Source organism: Protopterus annectens, chromosome 16.part0 (assembly GCF_019279795.1).
Source record: "Protopterus annectens isolate FY-2018-M chromosome 16.part0, PAN1.0, whole genome shotgun sequence".
NCBI classification, from domain to species: Eukaryota; Metazoa; Chordata; order Ceratodontiformes; family Protopteridae; genus Protopterus; species Protopterus annectens.
In genome coordinates, this window is record NC_056750.1 from 871,059,468 (window position 1) to 871,079,692 (window position 20,225).

The window sequence follows — 20,225 nt, forward strand, 5'->3', positions numbered from 1 at the left end:
AGTACATAGAGGGATTTACAGAGGGAGGTGTATGTTAGTACATAGAGGGATTTACAGAGGGAGGTGTATGTTAGTACATAGAGGGATTTACAGAGGGAGGTGTATGTTAGTACATAGAGGGATTTACAGAGGGAGGTGTATGTTAGTACATAGAGGGATTTACAGAGGGAGGTGTATGTTAGTACATAGAGGGATTTACAGAGGGAGGTGTATGTTAGTACATAGAGGGATTTACAGAGGGAGGTGTATGTTAGTACATAGAGGGATTTACAGAGGGAGGTGTATGTTAGTACATAGAGGGATTTACAGAGGGAGGTGTATGTTAGTACATAGAGGGATTTACAGAGGGAGGTTAATGTTAGTACATAGAGGGATTTACAGAGGGAGGTGTATGTTAGTACATAGAGGGATTTACAGAGGGAGGTGTATGTTAGTACATAGAGGGATTTACAGAGGGAGGTGTATGTTAGTACATAGAGGGATTTACAGAGGGAGGTGTATGTTAGTACATAGAGGGATTTACAGAGGGAGGTGTATGTTAGTACATAGAGGGATTTACAGAGGGAGGTGTATGTTAGTACATAGAGGGATTTACAGAGGGAGGTGTATGTTAGTACATAGAGGGATTTACAGAGGGAGGTTAATGTTAGTACATAGAGGGATTTACAGAGGGAGGTGTATGTTAGTACATAGAGGGATTTACAGAGGGAGGTGTATGTTAGTACATAGAGGGATTTACAGAGGAGGTGTATGTTAGTACATAGAGGGATTTACAGAGGGAGGTGTATGTTAGTACATAGAGGGATTTACAGAGGGAGGTGTATGTTAGTACATAGAGGGATTTACAGAGGGAGGTTAATGTTAGTACATAGAGGGATTTACAGAGGGAGGTGTATGTTAGTACATAGAGGGATTTACAGAGGGAGGTGTATGTTAGTACATAGAGGGATTTACAGAGGGAGGTGTATGTTAGTACATAGAGGGATTTACAGAGGGAGGTGTATGTTAGTACATAGAGGGATTTACAGAGGGAGGTTAATGTTAGTACATAGAGGGATTTACAGAGGGAGGTTAATGTTAGTACATAGAGGGATTTACAGAGGGAGGTGTATGTTAGTACATAGAGGGATTTACAGAGGGAGGTGTATGTTAGTACATAGAGGGATTTACAGAGGGAGGTTAATGTTAGTACATAGAGGGATTTACAGAGGGAGGTGTATGTTAGTACATAGAGGGATTTACAGAGGGAGGTGTATGTTAGTACATAGAGGGATTTACAGAGGGAGGTGTATGTTAGTACATAGAGGGATTTACAGAGGGAGGTGTATGTTAGTACATAGAGGGATTTACAGAGGGAGGTGTATGTTAGTACATAGAGGGATTTACAGAGGGAGGTTAATGTTAGTACATAGAGGGATTTACAGAGGAGGTGTATGTTAGTACATAGAGGGATTTACAGAGGGAGGTTAATGTTAGTACATAGAGGGATTTACAGAGGGAGGTGTATGTTAGTACATAGAGGGATTTACAGAGGGAGGTGTATGTTAGTACATAGAGGGATTTACAGAGGGAGGTGTATGTTAGTACATAGAGGGATTTACAGAGGGAGGTGTATGTTAGTACATAGAGGGATTTACAGAGGGAGGTGTATGTTAGTACATAGAGGGATTTACAGAGGGAGGTTAATGTTAGTACATAGAGGGATTTACAGAGGGAGGTGTATGTTAGTACATAGAGGGATTTACAGAGGGAGGTGTATGTTAGTACATAGAGGGATTTACAGAGGGAGGTTAATGTTAGTACATAGAGGGATTTACAGAGGGAGGTGTATGTTAGTACATAGAGGGATTTACAGAGGGAGGTGTATGTTAGTACATAGAGGGATTTACAGAGGGAGGTGTATGTTAGTACATAGAGGATTTACAGAGGGAGGTGTATGTTAGTACATAGAGGGATTTACAGAGGGAGGTTAATGTTAGTACATAGAGGGATTTACAGAGGGAGGTGTATGTTAGTACATAGAGGGATTTACAGAGGGAGGTTAATGTTAGTACATAGAGGGATTTACAGAGGGAGGTGTATGTTAGTACATAGAGGGATTTACAGAGGGAGGTGTATGTTAGTACATAGAGGGATTTACAGAGGGAGGTGTATGTTAGTACATAGAGGGATTTACAGAGGGAGGTGTATGTTAGTACATAGAGGGATTTACAGAGGGAGGTTAATGTTAGTACATAGAGGGATTTACAGAGGGAGGTGTATGTTAGTACATAGAGGGATTTACAGAGGGAGGTGTATGTTAGTACATAGAGGGATTTACAGAGGGAGGTTAATGTTAGTACATAGAGGGATTTACAGAGGGAGGTGTATGTTAGTACATAGAGGGATTTACAGAGGGAGGTTAATGTTAGTACATAGAGGGATTTACAGAGGGAGGTGTATGTTAGTACATAGAGGGATTTACAGAGGGAGGTGTATGTTAGTACATAGAGGGATTTACAGAGGGAGGTTAATGTTAGTACATAGAGGGATTTACAGAGGGAGGTGTATGTTAGTACATAGAGGGATTTACAGAGGGAGGTGTATGTTAGTACATAGAGGGATTTACAGAGGGAGGTGTATGTTAGTACATAGAGGGATTTACAGAGGGAGGTTAATGTTAGTACATAGAGGGATTTACAGAGGGAGGTGCATGTTAGTACATTGAGGGATTTACAGAGGGAGGTGTATGTTAGTACACAGAGGGATTTACAGATGGAGGGGTATGTTAGTATGTAGAGGGATTTACCGAGGGAGTTGTATGTTACTACATAGAGAGATTTACACCGGGAGGTTAATGTTAGTACCCAGAGGGATTTACAGAGGGAGGTGTATGTTAGTACATAGAGGGATTTACAGAGGGAGGTGTATGTTAGTACATAGAGGGATTTACACAGGGAAGTTATTGTTAGCACATAGAGGGATTTACAGAGAGAGGTTAATGTTAGTACATAGAGTGATTTACAGAGGGAGGTGCATTGTTAGTACATAGAGTGATTTACAGAGGGAGGTGTATGTTAGTACATACAGAGGAAGGTTAATATTAGTACGTAGATGGATTTACAGAGGGAGGTTAATGTTATTACACAGAGGGATTTACAGAGGTAGGTGCATGTTAGCACATAGAAGGATTTACAGAGGGAGGTGTATGTTAGCACATAGAGGGATTTACAGAGAGAGGTGTATGTTAGTACATAGAGGGATTTACAGAGGGGAGATTAATGTTAGTACACAGAGGGATTTACAGACGGAGGTGTATGTTAGTACATGGAGGGATTTACAGAGGGAGGTGTATGTTAGTACATAGGGGGATTTGCACAGGGAGGTGTATGTTAGTATGTAGAGGGATTTACAGAGGGAGGTGTATGTTACTACATAGAGAGATTTACACCGAGAGGTTAATGTTAGTACCCAGAGGGATTTACAGAGGGAGGTGTATGTTAGTACATAGGGGGATTTACAGAGGGAAGTTATTGTTAGTAAATAGAGAGATTTACAGAGAGAGGTTAATGTTAGTACATAGAGGGATTTACAGAGGGAGGTGCATGTTAGTACACTGAGGGATTTACAGAGGGAGGTGCATGTTAGTACATAGAGAGATTTACAGAGGGAGTTTAAGTTTAGTACATAGAGGGATTTACACAGGGAGGTGTATGTTAGTGGGTCTACGACTAATGACCGAAACGCCGATTCGCCGACAAAGAAATCACCGACACCAAACGACCGACAACACGAAGTACCGACAACGCAAAACACCGAACACCATAACACCGACACACTACACGTAAACAACACAGTACACTACAACACATATCCACTAGCCCTAACCCAAACCCTAACCCTAAGGTCCGACACTACCGCACACTCTCCCTACCTGCACCCTAACCCTAACTCACTCACCCACCCCTAACCCCAAGCTCCGACACTACCGCACACTCTCCTTACCTGCACCCTAACCCTAACTCACTCACCCACCCCTAACCCCAAGCTCCGACACTACCGAACACTCTCCCTACCTGCACCCTAACCCTAACTCACTTACCCACCCCTAACCCCAAGCTCCGACACTACGCACACCTCCCCACCTGCACCCTAACCCTAACTCACTTACACACCCCTAACCCCAAGCTCCGACACTACCGCACACTCACCTATCACACACCCTAACCCTACATCCCTCACTATTGCACACTTACCTGTCCGCTCCCTACTCCTAAATCCCTCACTATCGCATACTTACCAGGTCGCGCTTACACATTCCCCTTGTCGGTCTTCCAGCTGTCGGGATTCAGGCGTGTCGGTCAACTGCGTTGTCGGTCGTTTGGTGTCGGTGATTTCTTTGTCGGCGAATCGGCGTTTCGGTAATTAGTAGGGGACCCATGTTAGTACATAGAGGGATTTACACGGGAAGGTTAATATTAGTACACAGAGGGATTTACAGAGGGAGGTGCAAAGTGGGTTAATCGAGACTGTAGGAGGAGAAAGAGGAAATAGTAGAAAAATTGCATATTTAGTCATGTTTAATCTAGAAGTAGATATGATATATATCTACTTCCTTACCGGTATAATATTATCACATGTCTGCTTCTTTACCCATGGAACACTATCACATTTCATAACACTATCAGATGTCTACTTCCTTACAGTATAACACTATCATGTCTACTTCTTTACCAGTATAACACTGTGACGTGTCTACTTACTTACCAATATCACACCATCATGTCTACTTCCTTACCAGTGTAACATATCATGTCTTCTTTCTTACCAGTATAGCACTATCACATGTCTACTTTCTTACCAGTATAGCACTATCACATGGCTGCTTCTTTTCCAGTATAACAATATCATGTCTACTTCCTTACCAGTATAACACTGTCACGTCTACTTTTTTAGCTGTATAACACTATCTTGTCTGCTTCCTTTCCAGTGTATCATATCACATCTACTTCCTTACCATTATAGCACTATCATGTCTACTTCCTTACCGGTTTAACACTATCAGAAGTCTACTTCCTTACTGGTATAACACTATCATGTCTGCTTCCATACCGGAATAACTCTATCATATATCTACTTCCTTACTGGTATAACACTGTTACATATCTACTTCCTTACTGGTATAACACTATCATGTCTACTTCCTTACTGGTATAACACTATCATGTCTACTTCCTTACCAGTATAAGACTATCATGTGCACTTCCTTACAGGTATAACACTATCACATGTCTACTTCCTTACCATTATAACACTGTCATGTCTACTTCCTTACCAGTATAACACTATCACATGTCTACTTCCTTACCTGTAAAACACTGTCATGTCTACTTTCTTACCGGTATAACACTGTCGCATATCTACTTCCTTACCGGTATAACACTGTCATGTCTACTTCCTTACCGGTATAACACTGTCACATATCTACTTCCTTACTGGTATAATGATATCACATGTCTACTTCCTTACCAGTATAACACTCTCAAATGTCTACTTCCTTAACAGTATAACAGTATCACTTGTCTACTTCCTTACTGGTGTAACACTGTCATGCCTACTTCCTTACCAGTATAACACTGGCATGTCTACTTCCTTACTGGTGTAACACTATTATGTCTACTTTCTTAGCGGTATAACACTATCATGTTTACTTCCTTACCGGTATAACACTATCATGTTTACTTCCTTACCGGTATAACACTATCAGATGTCTACTTCCTTACTGGTATAACACTGTCACATATCTACTTCCTTACTGGTATAACACTATCATGTCTACTTCCTTACCAGTATAACACTGTCACATCTACTTTTTTAGCTGTATAACACTATCATGTCTGCTTCCTTTCCAGTGTATCATATCACGTCTACTTCCTTACCATTATAGCACTATCATTACAGGTATAACACTGTCACATGTCTACTTCCTTACCGGTGTAACACTTTCAGAAGTCTGCTTCCTTACTGATATAACACTATCATGTCTGCTTCCATACCGGAATAACTCTATCATATGTCTACTTCCTTACCGGTATAATATCTACTTCCTTACCAGTATAACACTATCATGTGTACTCCCTCACCAGTATAACACTATCGTGTTTACTTCCTTACCTGTTTAACACTGTCACATGTCTACTTCTTTACCGGTATAACACTGTCACATGTCTGCTTCCTTACCGGTATAACACTATTACATGTCTGCTTCCTTACCGGTATAACACTATCACATGTCTACTTCCTTACCTGTATAACACTATCACGTCTCCTTCCTTACCGGTGTGCCACTATCACATGTCTACTTTTTTACCAGTATAACACTGTCATGTCTACTTCCTTACCGGTATAACACTATGACATGTCTACTTCCTTTCTGGTATAATATCTACTTCCTTACTGGTATAACACTATCATGTGTACTTCCTTACTAGTATAACACTATCATGTCTACTTCCTTACCTGTTTAACACTGTCACATGTCTACTTCTTTACCGGTATAACACTATCACATGTCTGCTTCCTTACCGGTATAACACTATCACATGTCTGCTTCCTTACCAGTATAACACTATCACATGTCTGCTTCCTTACTGGTATAACACTATCACATGTCTACTTCCTTACCTGTATAACACTATCACGTCTCCTTCCTTACCGGTGTACCACTATCACATGTCTACTTTTTTACCAGTATAACACTGTCATGTCTACTTCCTTAGTGGTATAACACTATCACAAGTCTACTTCCTTACCGGTGTAACAGTGTCTCAAGTCTATTTCCTTACCGGTATAACACTATCACATGTCTACTTTTTTAGCAGTATAACACTATCATGTCAACTTCCTTACTGGTATAATGCTATAACATGTCTACTTCCTTACCAGTATAACACTCTCAAATGTATAGTTCCTTAACAGTATAACAGTATCACTTGTCTACTTCCTTACTGGTGTAACACTGTCATGCCTACTTCCTTACCAGTATAACACTGGCATGTCTACTTCCTTACTGGTGTAACACTATTATGTCTACTTCCTTACCGGTATAACACTATCATGTTTACTTCCTTACCGGTATAACACTGTCATGTTTACTTCCTTACCGGTATAACACAATCATGTCTACTTCCTTACCGGTATAACACTGTCACATATCTACTTCCTTACTAGTATAACACTATCATGTCTACTTCCTTACCAGTATAACACTGTCATGTCTACTTTTTTAGCTGTATAACACTATCATGTCTACTTCCTTTCCAGTGTATCATATCACATCTACTTCCTTACCATTATAGCACTATCATGTCTACTTCTTTACCGGTGTAACACTTCATGTCTACTTCCTTACCAGTGTAACACTATCAGAAGTCTACTTCCTTACTGGTGTAACACTATCATGTCTACTTCCTTGCCGGTATGACACTATCACATGTCTACTTCCTTACTGGTACAACACTATCGTATATCTACCATCACATAGGTTCATAGGTTCATAGGTTTATACTAGGCTATCTGCCCTAAGGCATTTATAAGCCTAGCCCAAATTTTTGTGGCTTACGCCACCCCTTATATAAAAAAATACTGTGCCCATTAGTTTGTTGTGCCTCTGTCCAGCAGTGACACAGAGATGATTCCCGGGATAAACCTACGATCTCCCATCCACAGGTCAAGATTTCTCTTGAACAGAGCCAGTGAGGTGCACTGCCTCACATGGACCGGGATTTTATTCCACAGCATAGGGAGTCTCTGAGTGATAAATCTATCCCTCCAGCATGTCCTATTTATATCCGTGCTAAGGTTTAAGTCGCTTGCTCTAGTGGTTTTGGTGGATTTGGATTTTTTGAGGTAGAGCATGTCCATTAATTCCGGGTTGGACATGGCCTTGTATGTCAGGCACATGTCACCTCTGAGCAGACGGTATGCAACTGAATAGAGCTGGAGTTTCTTCAATATGGCAGCATATGACAGATTTTGGAGTCCCTTTATCCTTTTGGTGAGGAACTTTTGGGGTCTCTCCAATTGCTGCAGATGTCGGGTGCGATACATCCCGAATGGGGCATTGTACTCGATCATTGGTCTGATAAGTGAAGAGTACAGGGGAACAATGACCTCACTAGATCTGGATGTGAATCCCTTCATGATCAGGTGGGCAATGTAGAAGGTCTTTCTAACCACTTTAGCAACGTGAGTGTCAAAAGAAAGGCCACTGTCAACCTGGGTCCCCAGGTCCCTGATAACCTCTTCTGTGCTTAGTGGATTGCCACCTATATGGTAGCTTGGGGTTACCTTGTTTTTCCCGAAGGGTATGACTATACATTTTTTGGCGTTTAACTTCAGGCCATGGCTCTGGCACCAGCTATCTGTTTCCGTGAGTCCCTTCTGAAGGATATCCGTGTCCGATGCAGTTTCCACTATGGCGCCCAGTTTGCAGTCGTCTGCAAACTTTGTCAGCCAAAGTCCTCCCATGTTGGCGTGTACTTCTGAGAAGTAGATGCCGAACAATAGGGGGCCAAGGACCAAGCCCTGTGGGACACCGCTTGTGACCGGCTTGGAGTCTGACATAGCGCCAGCAACTCTAACCCTGTGGGTTCTGTCCTTAAGCCAGTTTGCAACCCATCTTGTGACATATGGGTTTACATTTAAGCTGGTAAGTTTTTCTACAATACCCGAGTGGGGTATTGTGTCGAAGGCCTTTGCAAGGTCAAGGTAGGCTGTATGGACTGCCTTTCCCTCATCAATGGCCTTGGTGACTGTTTCGAAGAAGTCGACCAAGTTCAAAAGGCATGATCTGCCCTTGATGAAGCCAAACTGGGTCGGGTCCAATGCCTGCAAGTCCCCTATATCTTTGTTTATGAGCTCCATTATGATCCTCTCCATAGCTTTGCAGACTAGACTTGTTAAGCTTATGGGGCGGTAATTACCAGGGTCCGTAGAGGCACCGCCTTTGTGGAGTGGGACCACAGTTGCCGTATGCCACTCCTTGGGCACGTATCCTGTGGTAAGGCTGAGATTAAACAGCTGCCTTATGTGCGGGTTTAATTCCTCATTTAGCTCGTGTAGCACACAGCCGGGGACACCATCCGGTCCCATTGATGCTGTGTTTTTAGCTTTAGAGAGCGCAGCTTTCACCTGTGCATTTGAGATGTCTGGGAGGCTACACTTTGTGGGGATATTTATCTCTCCTTTAGGGGAGAGGGTGAAGTTTGCACTGAACCTGTCTGCCAGTATGTTGGCAATGTCTGTGGGTTCAGTGATTTTTGTATCATTTTGGACTAATTCTGAGCATATCTGGGAGTTTCCACCCAGGTTCCTAACATAGCTGAAAAAGGCCTTATGATTGTCCTTTGAATCCATGGCAATTTTTCTCTCAAAATTGGCCTTAGTTGATTTTATGAGTGCTCGTATTTTTTACTAATAATGATCAGGGGTGACTTCCTTTTATGGATTTTGTTCTATCATGTAATAGCTTTCTCCTCTTATTGTAAAGTTTGTTAATGGCTGGGGTCCACCAGACTGGACGCTTGCCCTTTGTGGAAAGAGTCTTGGTTTTATTTGGGATTGCCTGATCCATGCAGTCCTGGAGGTGTTCATAGAAGGCATTTGTAAGGGCTTCCGCAGCTTGGGTTGTGGTTTCCACTGGCTCAGGGGCCTTGAAGGATACCACACCAGTCTTGAGTAGTGTGAAGTTTGCTTTAGAGAAGTTCTTCACTGTGGTCTTTTTTGTTTGGGGTGGGGGCGGGATGTGGATTTCCAGTGAGATTAGTTTATGATCAGATCTCACCAATGAGGGATATACTTCTGGTGTGGAGCATTTTGTCCCCATGTTTGTGATAATGAGATCTAGTATATTTTCTCCTCTCGTGGGAACAGTGACTAGATGGCATTTGAATTTATGAACTCCAGGAACCGTTGGGCTAGAAAGTTAGGGCTTGAGTAATGTTCCCAGTCTATATTTGGGTAGTTGAAGTCACCCAATATGATGGTATAACACTATTGTGTCTACTTCCTCACCAGTATAACACTATAATGTCTACTTCCTTACTGGTATAACGCTATCACAGATCTACTTCCTTACCGGTTTAACTTACACATGTCTACTTCATTATCTGTGTATCATTATGACATCTTTCATCTCTATTATCTGTGTAGAATTATGATATCTGTCTTCTCCCTTATCTGTGTATCACAGTGATAGCCATCATCTCTGTCATGTGTGTAGCTCTGTGCCATATTCCACATCTTGGACAAGCTGATTATGGGTCCAGTCAAAGGAAACAAAAATGCCATCCTTGAAGAAAATGGAGCCGAGTTGGCAGAACATGCTGAAAAACCACCACTTCCATGGTCTAAACTAAGCATTTCCATGAAAATTTTGCTTGCAGTCAAGAAACCAAATCATACGTCATACAGCTAACACACCTGCACTTTTTAACCCTGGATTTGGACATATACTGTTAATTAACCGTAGTTGCTGCTGTTAATATGAAAAAGCCAATCAAAAAATTACATCTGTAAATCACTGCATCTACCTTAGTATGGTTTATCTGGGAACTACTAACATGGAAAACAAGACACCTTGTTTATTTTGTTTTGTTGTATTTTGTCTTGTTTTGTGATCTCTAGATGTGTGCAAATCCAAACAGAAACTGTCATGCATATGAAAATGCTTTTTACCTCATAATGTGTACAGACTTAAACAGCAACTCTAGGTTATTGGAATTTTTCTGTACTACTCATTTGTGACTTGGGGTTTCCTTTTGTTGTTAGGAGTGAAATAAATGGGGGCTAAACACCTTGTAGTTTGACTGACAGCCCACACCCATACTGATTGCATCAGCCTCTTACATCATCTAACTCCAGTTCTGAAGAAGTCCTGGATGTGAACAGGACAAAAGTGCTAAACTGATTATTCAATAAAGACTTGATTTTTTTTAGTGGCGTGACCTTTTCCTTTATTGGATCATTCATATGACGTATTGTGTTCACTGTGGGTTTCCACTACACAGCTGTAGTCGCAGTTCTTTGTGTGTTTTGGTTCATTGGTTAACTGTCCTTCCACCTGATACCTTCCAGTTTCCAGCCCTTTATTTAGCCAGGTACAGAGCTATCTAGCTCTCTTTTGCACGAACTTCACCACCTGGAATCTAAAGAGAGGCACAATCTGAACAGAAGAGCCTTTAGTAACTCTTAGATTCACGAAGAAGCTTGACAGTGAAGACATCAGACTGGAGTACCATAAAATCATGCACTGAGTCCAGGAGCATTCTCCCCTCTCATTGAGCTACCCCCAGGTGTAGACACTTTAGCCACTTTGGTTTGCATTTAACAACATTTCTATAGTCTGCAGTACAATGAACATTGCTATCCTAGGGCAGCACTCCACACTGCTGTATTGTTTACACTGTAAGCACAGTTTTATATTTAAGGTTTTGCATACTCTGCCATTCACCACTTGGTGGATTTTGATTTCATGGGCACAGAAAGCCTATGCAAAAGTTTCTCAGGCCTCTTACTGTACTTAGCCTTTCATGTTGTATTTCAGGAGATGTCAGCCTTGTAACAGTGGGCACAGCCTTTCATATTACATATGATAGACTATATGAAAAGTTCTGTAATTAAACTTTCAAAATTGGCTTCAAGAAATATGAGCCCTACAGAAAGAGATGCAGTTTTAGATGGGTTACAAAACCAACTAATAACATCTGGTGATAGCCTCATAAAAACAGGCAGTGTTAGTGATCAAAGTGGAAACTTCTCTATTAGATGAGCCTGATGAAGCTCAGGTGAAAGTGTTTTCATAAATATAGTTATATAGTGGTAGGTTGTTATGGTAGGTTATGTCTGTTAAAAGTTAAAAATTAAAAATAAAACCTTTTAACTAAGAATGAGGTTACACAGCCTGCTGAGCTGATAAATACTCATGAGTCTTTCAGGAATATTCAAATAGGGAATAACCTGTCAGCGTTGTGATTGGAGGAAAATCTAGGAATGGAAAAATAAGGAGCCAATCAGCTCTGCTGGGCCCTCCCACCATTGTCTACAACTGCTTTTAAATAACTGACTTGTTGAATGTAATATATTACGAGAACACTCATCCCTCTACCTACTTAACTCAATAAACTGCTTGAAACTTCAAAAAAGGTGTATTTATTCCTCCCACAGGGAGATAGAAAGAGAGTGTGTGCCCCACAGCTGCTAGCTGAAGTGATTTTATCTGGACTAATCCACTATAATCCACTGGATACACTTTTTATCCCTGTAGCACTGTGACATCCATCTTATCCTTTGTCTGTGTATCGCTATGACATCTGTCTTCTCCCGTATTTGTTTAGCATAGTGATGTATGTCTTTTCCCTTATGTGTATATCACTATGAAATCTGTCTTCTCCCTTATTTGTGTAGCACTGTGACATCTGTCTTCTCCCTTATCTGTGTAGCACTGTGACATCTGTCTTCTCCCTTATATGTGTAGCACTGTGACATGTGTCTTCTCCCTTATCTGTATAGCACTGTGACATCTCTCTTCTCCCTTATCTGTGTAGCACTGTGACATCTGTATTCTCCCTTGTCTGTGTAGCACTGTAACATCTGTCTTCTCCCTTATCTGTCTAGCACTGTGACATTTGTTTTCTCCCTTATCTGTGTAGCACTGTAACATCTGTCTTCTCCCTTATATGTGTAGCACTGTGACATCTGTCTTCTCCCTTATCTGTTTAGCACTGTGACATGTGTCTTCTCCCTTATCTGTGTAGCACTGTGACATCTGTCTTCTCCCTTATCTGTTTAGCACTGTGACATGTGTCTTCTCCCTTATCTGTGTAGCACTGTGACATCTGTCTTCTCCCTTATCTGTGTAGCACTGTGACATGTATCTTCTCCCTTATCTGTGTAGCACTGTGACGTGTCTTCTCCCTTATGTGTTTAGCACTGTGACATGTGTCTTCTCCCTTATCTGTTTAGCACTGTGACATGTGTCTTCTCCCTTATCTGTGTAGCACTGTGACATCTGTCTTCTCCCTTATCTGTGTAGCACTGTGACATGTGTCTTCTCCCTTATCTGTGTAGCACTGTGACATGTGTCTTCTCCCTTATCTGTGTAGCACTGTGACATGTGTCTTCTCCCTTATCTGTGTAGCACTGTGGCATGTGTCTTCTCCCTTATCTGTGTAGCACTGTGACATCTGTCTTCTCCCTTATCTGTGTAGCACTGTGACATCTGCCTTCTCCCTTATCTGTGTAGCACTGTGACATCTGTCTTCTCCCTTATCTGTGTAGCACTGTGATGTCTGTCTTCTCCCTTATCTGTGTAGCACTGTCACATCTGTCTTCTCCCTTATCTGTGTAGCACTGTGACATCTGTCTTCTCCCTTATCTGTGTAGCACTGTAACATCTGTCTTCTCCCTTATCTGTGTAGCACTGTAACATCTGTCTTCTCCCTTATCTGTGTAGCACTGTGACATCTGTCTTCTTCCTTATCTGTGTAGCACTGTGACATCTTTCTTCTCCCTTATCTGTGTAGCACTGTAACATATGTCTTCTCCCTTATCTGTGTAGCACTGTGACATCTGTCTTCTCCCTTATCTGTGTAGCACTGTGACATCTGTCTTCTCCCTTATCTGTGTAGCACTGTGACATCTGTCTTCTCCCTTATCTGTGTAGCACTGTAACATCTGTCTTCTCCCTTATCTGTGTAGCACTGTGACATCTGTCTTCTCCCTTATCTGTGTAGCACTGTGACATCTGTCTTCTCCCTTATCTGTGTAGCACTGTGATGTCTGTCTTCTCCCTTATCTGTTTAGCACTGTGACATGTGTCTTCTCCCTTATCTGTGTAGCACTGTGACATGTGTCTTCTCCCTTATCTGTGTAGCACTGTGACGTGTCTTTTTCCTTATCTGTGTAGCACTGTAACATCTGTCTTCTCCCTTATCTGTGTAGCACTGTGACATGTGTCTTCTCCCTTATCTGTGTAGCACTGTGACATCTGTCTTCTCCCTTATCTGTGTAGCACTGTGACGTCTGTCTTCTCCCTTATCTGTGTAGCACTGTAACATCTGTCTTCTCCCTTATCTGTGTAGCACTGTGACATCTGTCTTCTCCCCTATCTGTGTAGCACTGTAAAATCTGTCTTCTCCCTTATCTGTGTAGCACTGTGACATCTGTCTTCTCCCTTATCTGTGTAGCACTGTGACATCTGTCTTCTCCCTTATCTGTGTAGCACTGTGACATGTGTCTTCTCCCTTATCTGTGTAGCACTGTAACATCTGTCTTCTCCCTTATCTGTGTAGCACTGTAACATCTGTCTTCTCCCTTATCTGTGTAGCACTGTGACGTGTCTTCTCCCTTATCTGTGTAGCACTGTAACATCTGTCTTCTCCCTTATCTGTGTAGCACTGTAACATCTGTCTTCTCCCTTATCTGTGTAGCACTGTAACATCTGTCTTCTCCCTTATCTGTGTAGCACTGTGACATCTGTCTTCTTCCTTATCTGTGTAGCACTGTGACATGTGTCTTCTCCTTTATCTGTGTAGCACTGTGACATGTGTCTTCTCCCTTATCTGTGTAGCACTGTAACATCTGTCTTCTCCCTTATCTATGTAGCACTGTGACGTCTGTCTTCTCCCTTATCTGTGTAGCACTGACATGTGTCTTCTCCCTTATCTGTGTAGCACTGTGACGTCTGTCTTCTCCCTTATCTGTGTAGCACTGTGACGTCTGTCTTCTCCTTTATCTGTGTAGCACTGTGACATCTGTCTTCTCCCTTATCTGTGTAGCACTGTGACATCTGTCTTCTCCCTTATCTGTGTAGCACTATGATGTCTGTCTTCTCCCTTATCTGTGTAGCACTGTGACATGTGTCTTCTCCCTTATCTGTGTAGCACTGTGACATGTGTCTTCTCCCTTATCTGTGTAGCACTGTGACGTGTCTTTTTCCTTATCTGTGTAGCACTGTAACATCTGTTTTCTCCCTTATCTGTGTAGCACTGTGACATGTGTCTTCTCCCTTATCTGTGTAGCACTGTAACATCTGTCTTCTCCCTTATCTGTGTAGCACTGTAACATCTGTCTTCTCCCTTATCTGTGTAGCACTGTGACGTCTGTCTTCTCCCTTATCTGTGTAGCACTGTGACGTCTGTCTTCTCCCTTATCTGTGTAGCACTGTGACGTCTGTCTTCTCCCTTATCTGTGAAGCATTGTAACATCTGTCTTCTCCCTTATCTGTGTAGCATTGTAACATCTGTCTTCTCCCTTATCTGTGTAGCACTGTGACATGTGTCTTCTCCCTTATCTGTGTAGCACTGTGACATCTGTCTTCTCCCTTATCTGTGCAGCACTGTGACATGTGTCTTCTCCCTTATCTGTGTAGCACTGTGACATGTCTTCTCCCTTATCTGTGTAGCACTGTGATGTGTCTTCTCCCTTATCTGTGTAGCACTGTGACGTCTGTCTTCTCCCTTATCTGTGTAGCACTGTGACATCTGACTTCTCCCTTATCTGTGTAGCACTGTAACATCTGTCTTCTCTCTTATCTGTGTAGCACTGTGATATCTGTCTTCTCCCTTATCTGTGTAGCACTGTGACGTCTGTCTTCTCCTTATCTGTGTAGCACTGTGACATGTGTCTTCTCCCTTATCTGTGTAGCACTGTGACATCTGTCTTCTTCCTTATCTGTGTAGCACTGTGACATCTGTCTTCTCCCTTATCTGTGTAGCACTGTGACATCTGTCTTCTCCCTTATCTGTGTAGCACTGTAACATCTGTCTTCTCCCTTATCTGTGTAGCACTGTGACGTCTGTCTTCTCCCTTATCTGTGTAGCACTGTGACGTCTGTCTTCTCCCTTATCTGTGTAGCACTGTGACGTCTGTCTTCTCCCTTATCTGTATATCACTGTATAGCGTATGTCTTTGTTTTTGTAACGTTTTGGGGAGTACACTCTGTCATGCAGCTGTGTGATCATTTGATTTTTGGCTGATAATAATGTTCATTTTATCTCGCTTTGTGTTATAAATAAAGAAAACCTTGTTATTGCTTTCATCCTTTGAGATGAAACTGATTTTATACTTCTAATAAAAAGGAAAGTCACTTCAGATGTATCCTTTTTTTTTTTTTTTAACTAGGCTAGTTTTTAAAAGTGAAGTAGACAGTTTCTTGTTGTATATCCTTTTGAAACTGTAATTTAACCAAAGAGTTGTTTTCCTTAATGTGCCTGTACTTTCGCCTGCCAGGTTTGTAAAGCTGATAGAATGAATTGCAGGTTGGCCTGTCAGCATGCTCAGCCCTGTGTATTATTATAATATGCACTTCTGATGCTTTCTAGTTTCCTTTTGCCTTTCCCTTTTGTGTCTAATACCCTATTCATTTACAAATGTACCCCAATACCCTTTTTTGTTTTTTTTTCTTGATGTTGTTTTTACTTACTTTTAAATCCCCTTTATTAAAATCCCTTTAAGATGAAGGCATATCTTTCAGTTTGGAATTTGCAGTTCTGACAAAGATAAAAGGTGTGGCAACTTATGACACTTTCTTTGTGACTATCCTTACCTGTGTCTGTGTATTACTTGATTATGTTTAGTAAGTGTGGTGGGAGGTGTGCCACTAGTTAAAACAGATTAAAAAACTTCTACCTTTCTTTCATTTCAGGATGAGCTGACAAACAACACTGAGCTGGTGCAAACAGTTCGTCAACGTATGGTCAGTGCTCCCAATCTTCCCAACATTCAGTTGTATTGGAACAGTTACAACAGGTAAATAAGGGTGAGGGGTTTGTTATAACCATCTCTTACTATCCACATCTAGTAACCAAAGATGAGGGTCTTTTTGTAACCATCTGCCATCACAACAAATGACCAAAGTGAGGATTTTATTATAACCATCTTTCCTTCCTACCCACAAGAGGTAACCAAGTCTGAAGGTTTTCTTGTAACCCCCAACCTTCACTAACAATAGTAAATAATCAAGGCGGAGGGTTTTGTTGTGACTACTTGCATCTACTAGCCACAACTGGTTACCAGTGCTGAGGGTTTTCTCTTAACTATCTGCCTTCAGTACTCACAACAGGTAACCAAGGAGGTTTTGTTATAACCATGTTTTCCCTTCTGAAAGAGGTAACCAAGGCTGAAGATTTGTTTCTTACCACTTGCTTTCATTACCCACAACTGTTAACCAGTTCTGAGAGTTTTCTCTTAACTGTCTGTCTTGGATCTATATTCCAACGTCGAACTCACAGGCGTCCGAACGTTGTAATATCGAACCCATAGGTTCGAAATACGACCAGTTCTGAGAGTTTTCTCTTAACTGTCTGTCTTGGATCTATATTACAACGTCGAACTCACAGGTGTCCGAACGTTGTAATATCGAACCCATAGGTTCAAAATACGACAATAGGGAAGCCACGACACACTGATTTTTTTCCCAGGGAAAAAAATTGGTGGGCTGTTTTTGGGGCTTTGCTATTTCCTCCACTGTGGTGCGATCTCAGAGTTGGTATATTTAAGTAGGGGGTGTGTGGGGGGCACAGCCCCCCATGTTGGGGGGTGTGGGAGCAAAGCCCCCCCCTACATTAGTTTAAGTTTAAAGTGTACATTTTTTTTTTTTTTTTGTACAGGAACAGCGATTTTTTTTTTGCCTGGGAAAATAAAATAGCTTTTCTGTGTTTTCGTAATTCTTGGGTTTTGAACTTCAAGGTTCGATATTACATCGTTCGAACTCCTGTGAGTTCGACGATGTAATATAGACCCGTCTGCCTTTGCTACCAACAAGTGGTAACCAAGGATAAGGTTTTGTTGTAACCATCATTCACTAACCACAACAGGTAACTGAGCTGAGGGACTTGTAACCTTCTGCCTCCGCTGCCCACTGCTGTTTTCTCCTCACTTCCTTGTTTCCATCAGGTGTATCTAGGAGAAGGAAACTAGAGTCTTTAAAATGCAGTCCTCTTTTGTCTCCAACAATTATCTCCCTTCTCTTATTCTTACCTTAACTATCCAGAAGAAGACACTGTCCACAACTAGAGATAGTGAATCTTTCAGCTTGATGGCTTCTGTAGCTTATTCAACCATATGATTTGACTTGTGTGAGCTGAACTTTCTGATAAGTTTCCAAGCAGCCATCATTGTACTTTTGCAGTCTTTATTGATAAATAACATTATTAAAACCATTTCATCCTCCAAGCCTCTGCTACAATCCAAATTCTATCTTCTTTTTCTTGCATCATGATTTCACATTTTGAGTGATAGTTTACTGAGATTTAAACGTAAAGGAAATCTGGCCCACTAGGCTGCTGAATGCCACATCTTCTCATAGTGGATATGTTCACAAAGAGAACCTGCAGTCCTTACATTAATACCAGGAGGTGAAGTCATTCTGCATAAGAAACCTTCTGTTAGTGCGAAATGTCTGTCATAGGAAATGGAGGTCACTATGGAAATGAGTAATACTATGTGGAAGCCAGCATTGGACAGCTCTTACCCAGTGTCCACTGCACATTTGTATCAAGTACAAGTGATAATTTGTGCTACTTTATGGCTATTTCTAGAGCATGCTTATACCTTATTCCACTACAGGGTCATCTCACCATATTACATTGTACTTTTTTGTCTTTCATTGCCACAAAACTGCGCTCTTACTTTTCATAATAACACCATCGTTTTGAGCTAAAGGTAACCAAGCAGACTTCTATCTCACTGCAGCTACTGAGCAGTACATGGAATAAGTCCGTCTTCTACCTATTTCTCTCTGTGCCTACAGAAAACACCCTCTTTGGTTCATACATTGATAGGTCCTTAGTACCATGTACAGCCTAGCTATATAAGTCAAACGTCAGTAGATGGATTAGTCACCCTGCTCAGTGAAGACCGTACTGCATGCCCCATGGGCTAATTTGTAGGAACCCATCGAAATATCAAAACAAAACTTGTAGCAGACCAATGTGCTAAATTGTTTCACATGTAAGGGGAGCTTGTTCCATAGGTACAGAAATGTCTGGGTGAGAAATCTTTCTCTGTACGAGGTCTTCAGTTACAGCAAAGGTTGAAGTGTTTGGAGTGAGTATTTTTAGCATCAGCAGTATTTTGAGATGGAGTAGGTCTAATAGGGCAAGATCTTTTATGGGATAGACAACTAGGAAGAGATGACCACGTAGGAGTTGGTTTAAGACAGGAAAACAAAAGGGTTGTAAATTTTTCTGGATAGCTAAGGAAACAGAGTTCTTTGAAGTATTTTTCTTTCTTCTTTGGTTATAAAATGTTGCTGTCTTTCTCCTTTATCAAGCTATTTGGAGAGTTACATTCGAAATGTCTTCCATGACTGGCCCAAAAGGAAGGAATAGAGAGGGATTATGGCATCCTTGGAGTTGGTGGCCATACCATTGATAATTAAATGGAAGCATTTTCTAACTATAACTGATATGTGGTGTCGGAAGGCTAGTGTATAGATTCATAGATTGTTGCTAGGCTAATGACCTGGGGGCCTTTCTACGCTTAGCCAGGTATTCCGGAAAGAAGAATAATGTCCTGTATCCACCTAGGACACTGAGTGTCAGACATTTAATAGCTATCTGTGTCCACAACAGACATGGGACAAATGGCATTTATCATTGAGTACAAAGGTACCTAGTTCTCTAATGACAGAGTTGATGTTAAGCAGGATCTCATTTATGTGGTCATAATTAGGACAGTCTTCTTCCCAAAGGCAACTATAGTACTTAGTGTATGGGAATTGGGCCAAATGGTAGAGAGCTTGCTTACTGTACGAGCAGTAGCAGGATCGATGCATGTATTCTCCACGGGATATATCATAATGGTTAGGTGTTTGCCTCATAGGCATAAGGTACAGGGTTTGATTCTGATCAAGAGTTACTTACTAGGCGTAAAATTGCCCTTGAATGCATTTAGCCTAGTATTCATGCATGGACTTATGAATCTACTTGTTTGGTGATAAGCTTAAGGTTGTCATAGGTGCAACAACAGCTAGTTCTGGCAAGCCCCTTTTGGGAGATATTAGTGTCTGTGGCAGACTTATTAGTAGTACCCAGTCCTCACTCCTCGGAAATTTCAGTTAGCCATGGCTGTGTGATATCTGCTTTCACGTCAGAGAAGTTTAACAATTGTTTGAGTCTTATTTTTAAAAGTAACCAGTTAGCCCTTACATGGTTACAGTCACTGCTAGATGAGACAGCTGTTTA

The 20,225-nt window shown here is 41.5% G+C and overlaps 1 protein-coding gene across 1 annotated transcript in view; it reads left to right on the plus strand.

The window, feature by feature from the left end:
- NDRG2 (NDRG family member 2) overlaps positions 1 to 20,225 on the plus strand; it is a 2,287,731-nt gene that overhangs the window by 1,469,318 nt on the left and 798,188 nt on the right. Inside the window, exon 9 of the mRNA XM_044058563.1 lies at positions 16,685 to 16,788. Coding sequence (XP_043914498.1) covers positions 16,685 to 16,788 — 104 coding nt within the window. The remainder of the gene's footprint in view (positions 1 to 16,684; positions 16,789 to 20,225) is intronic.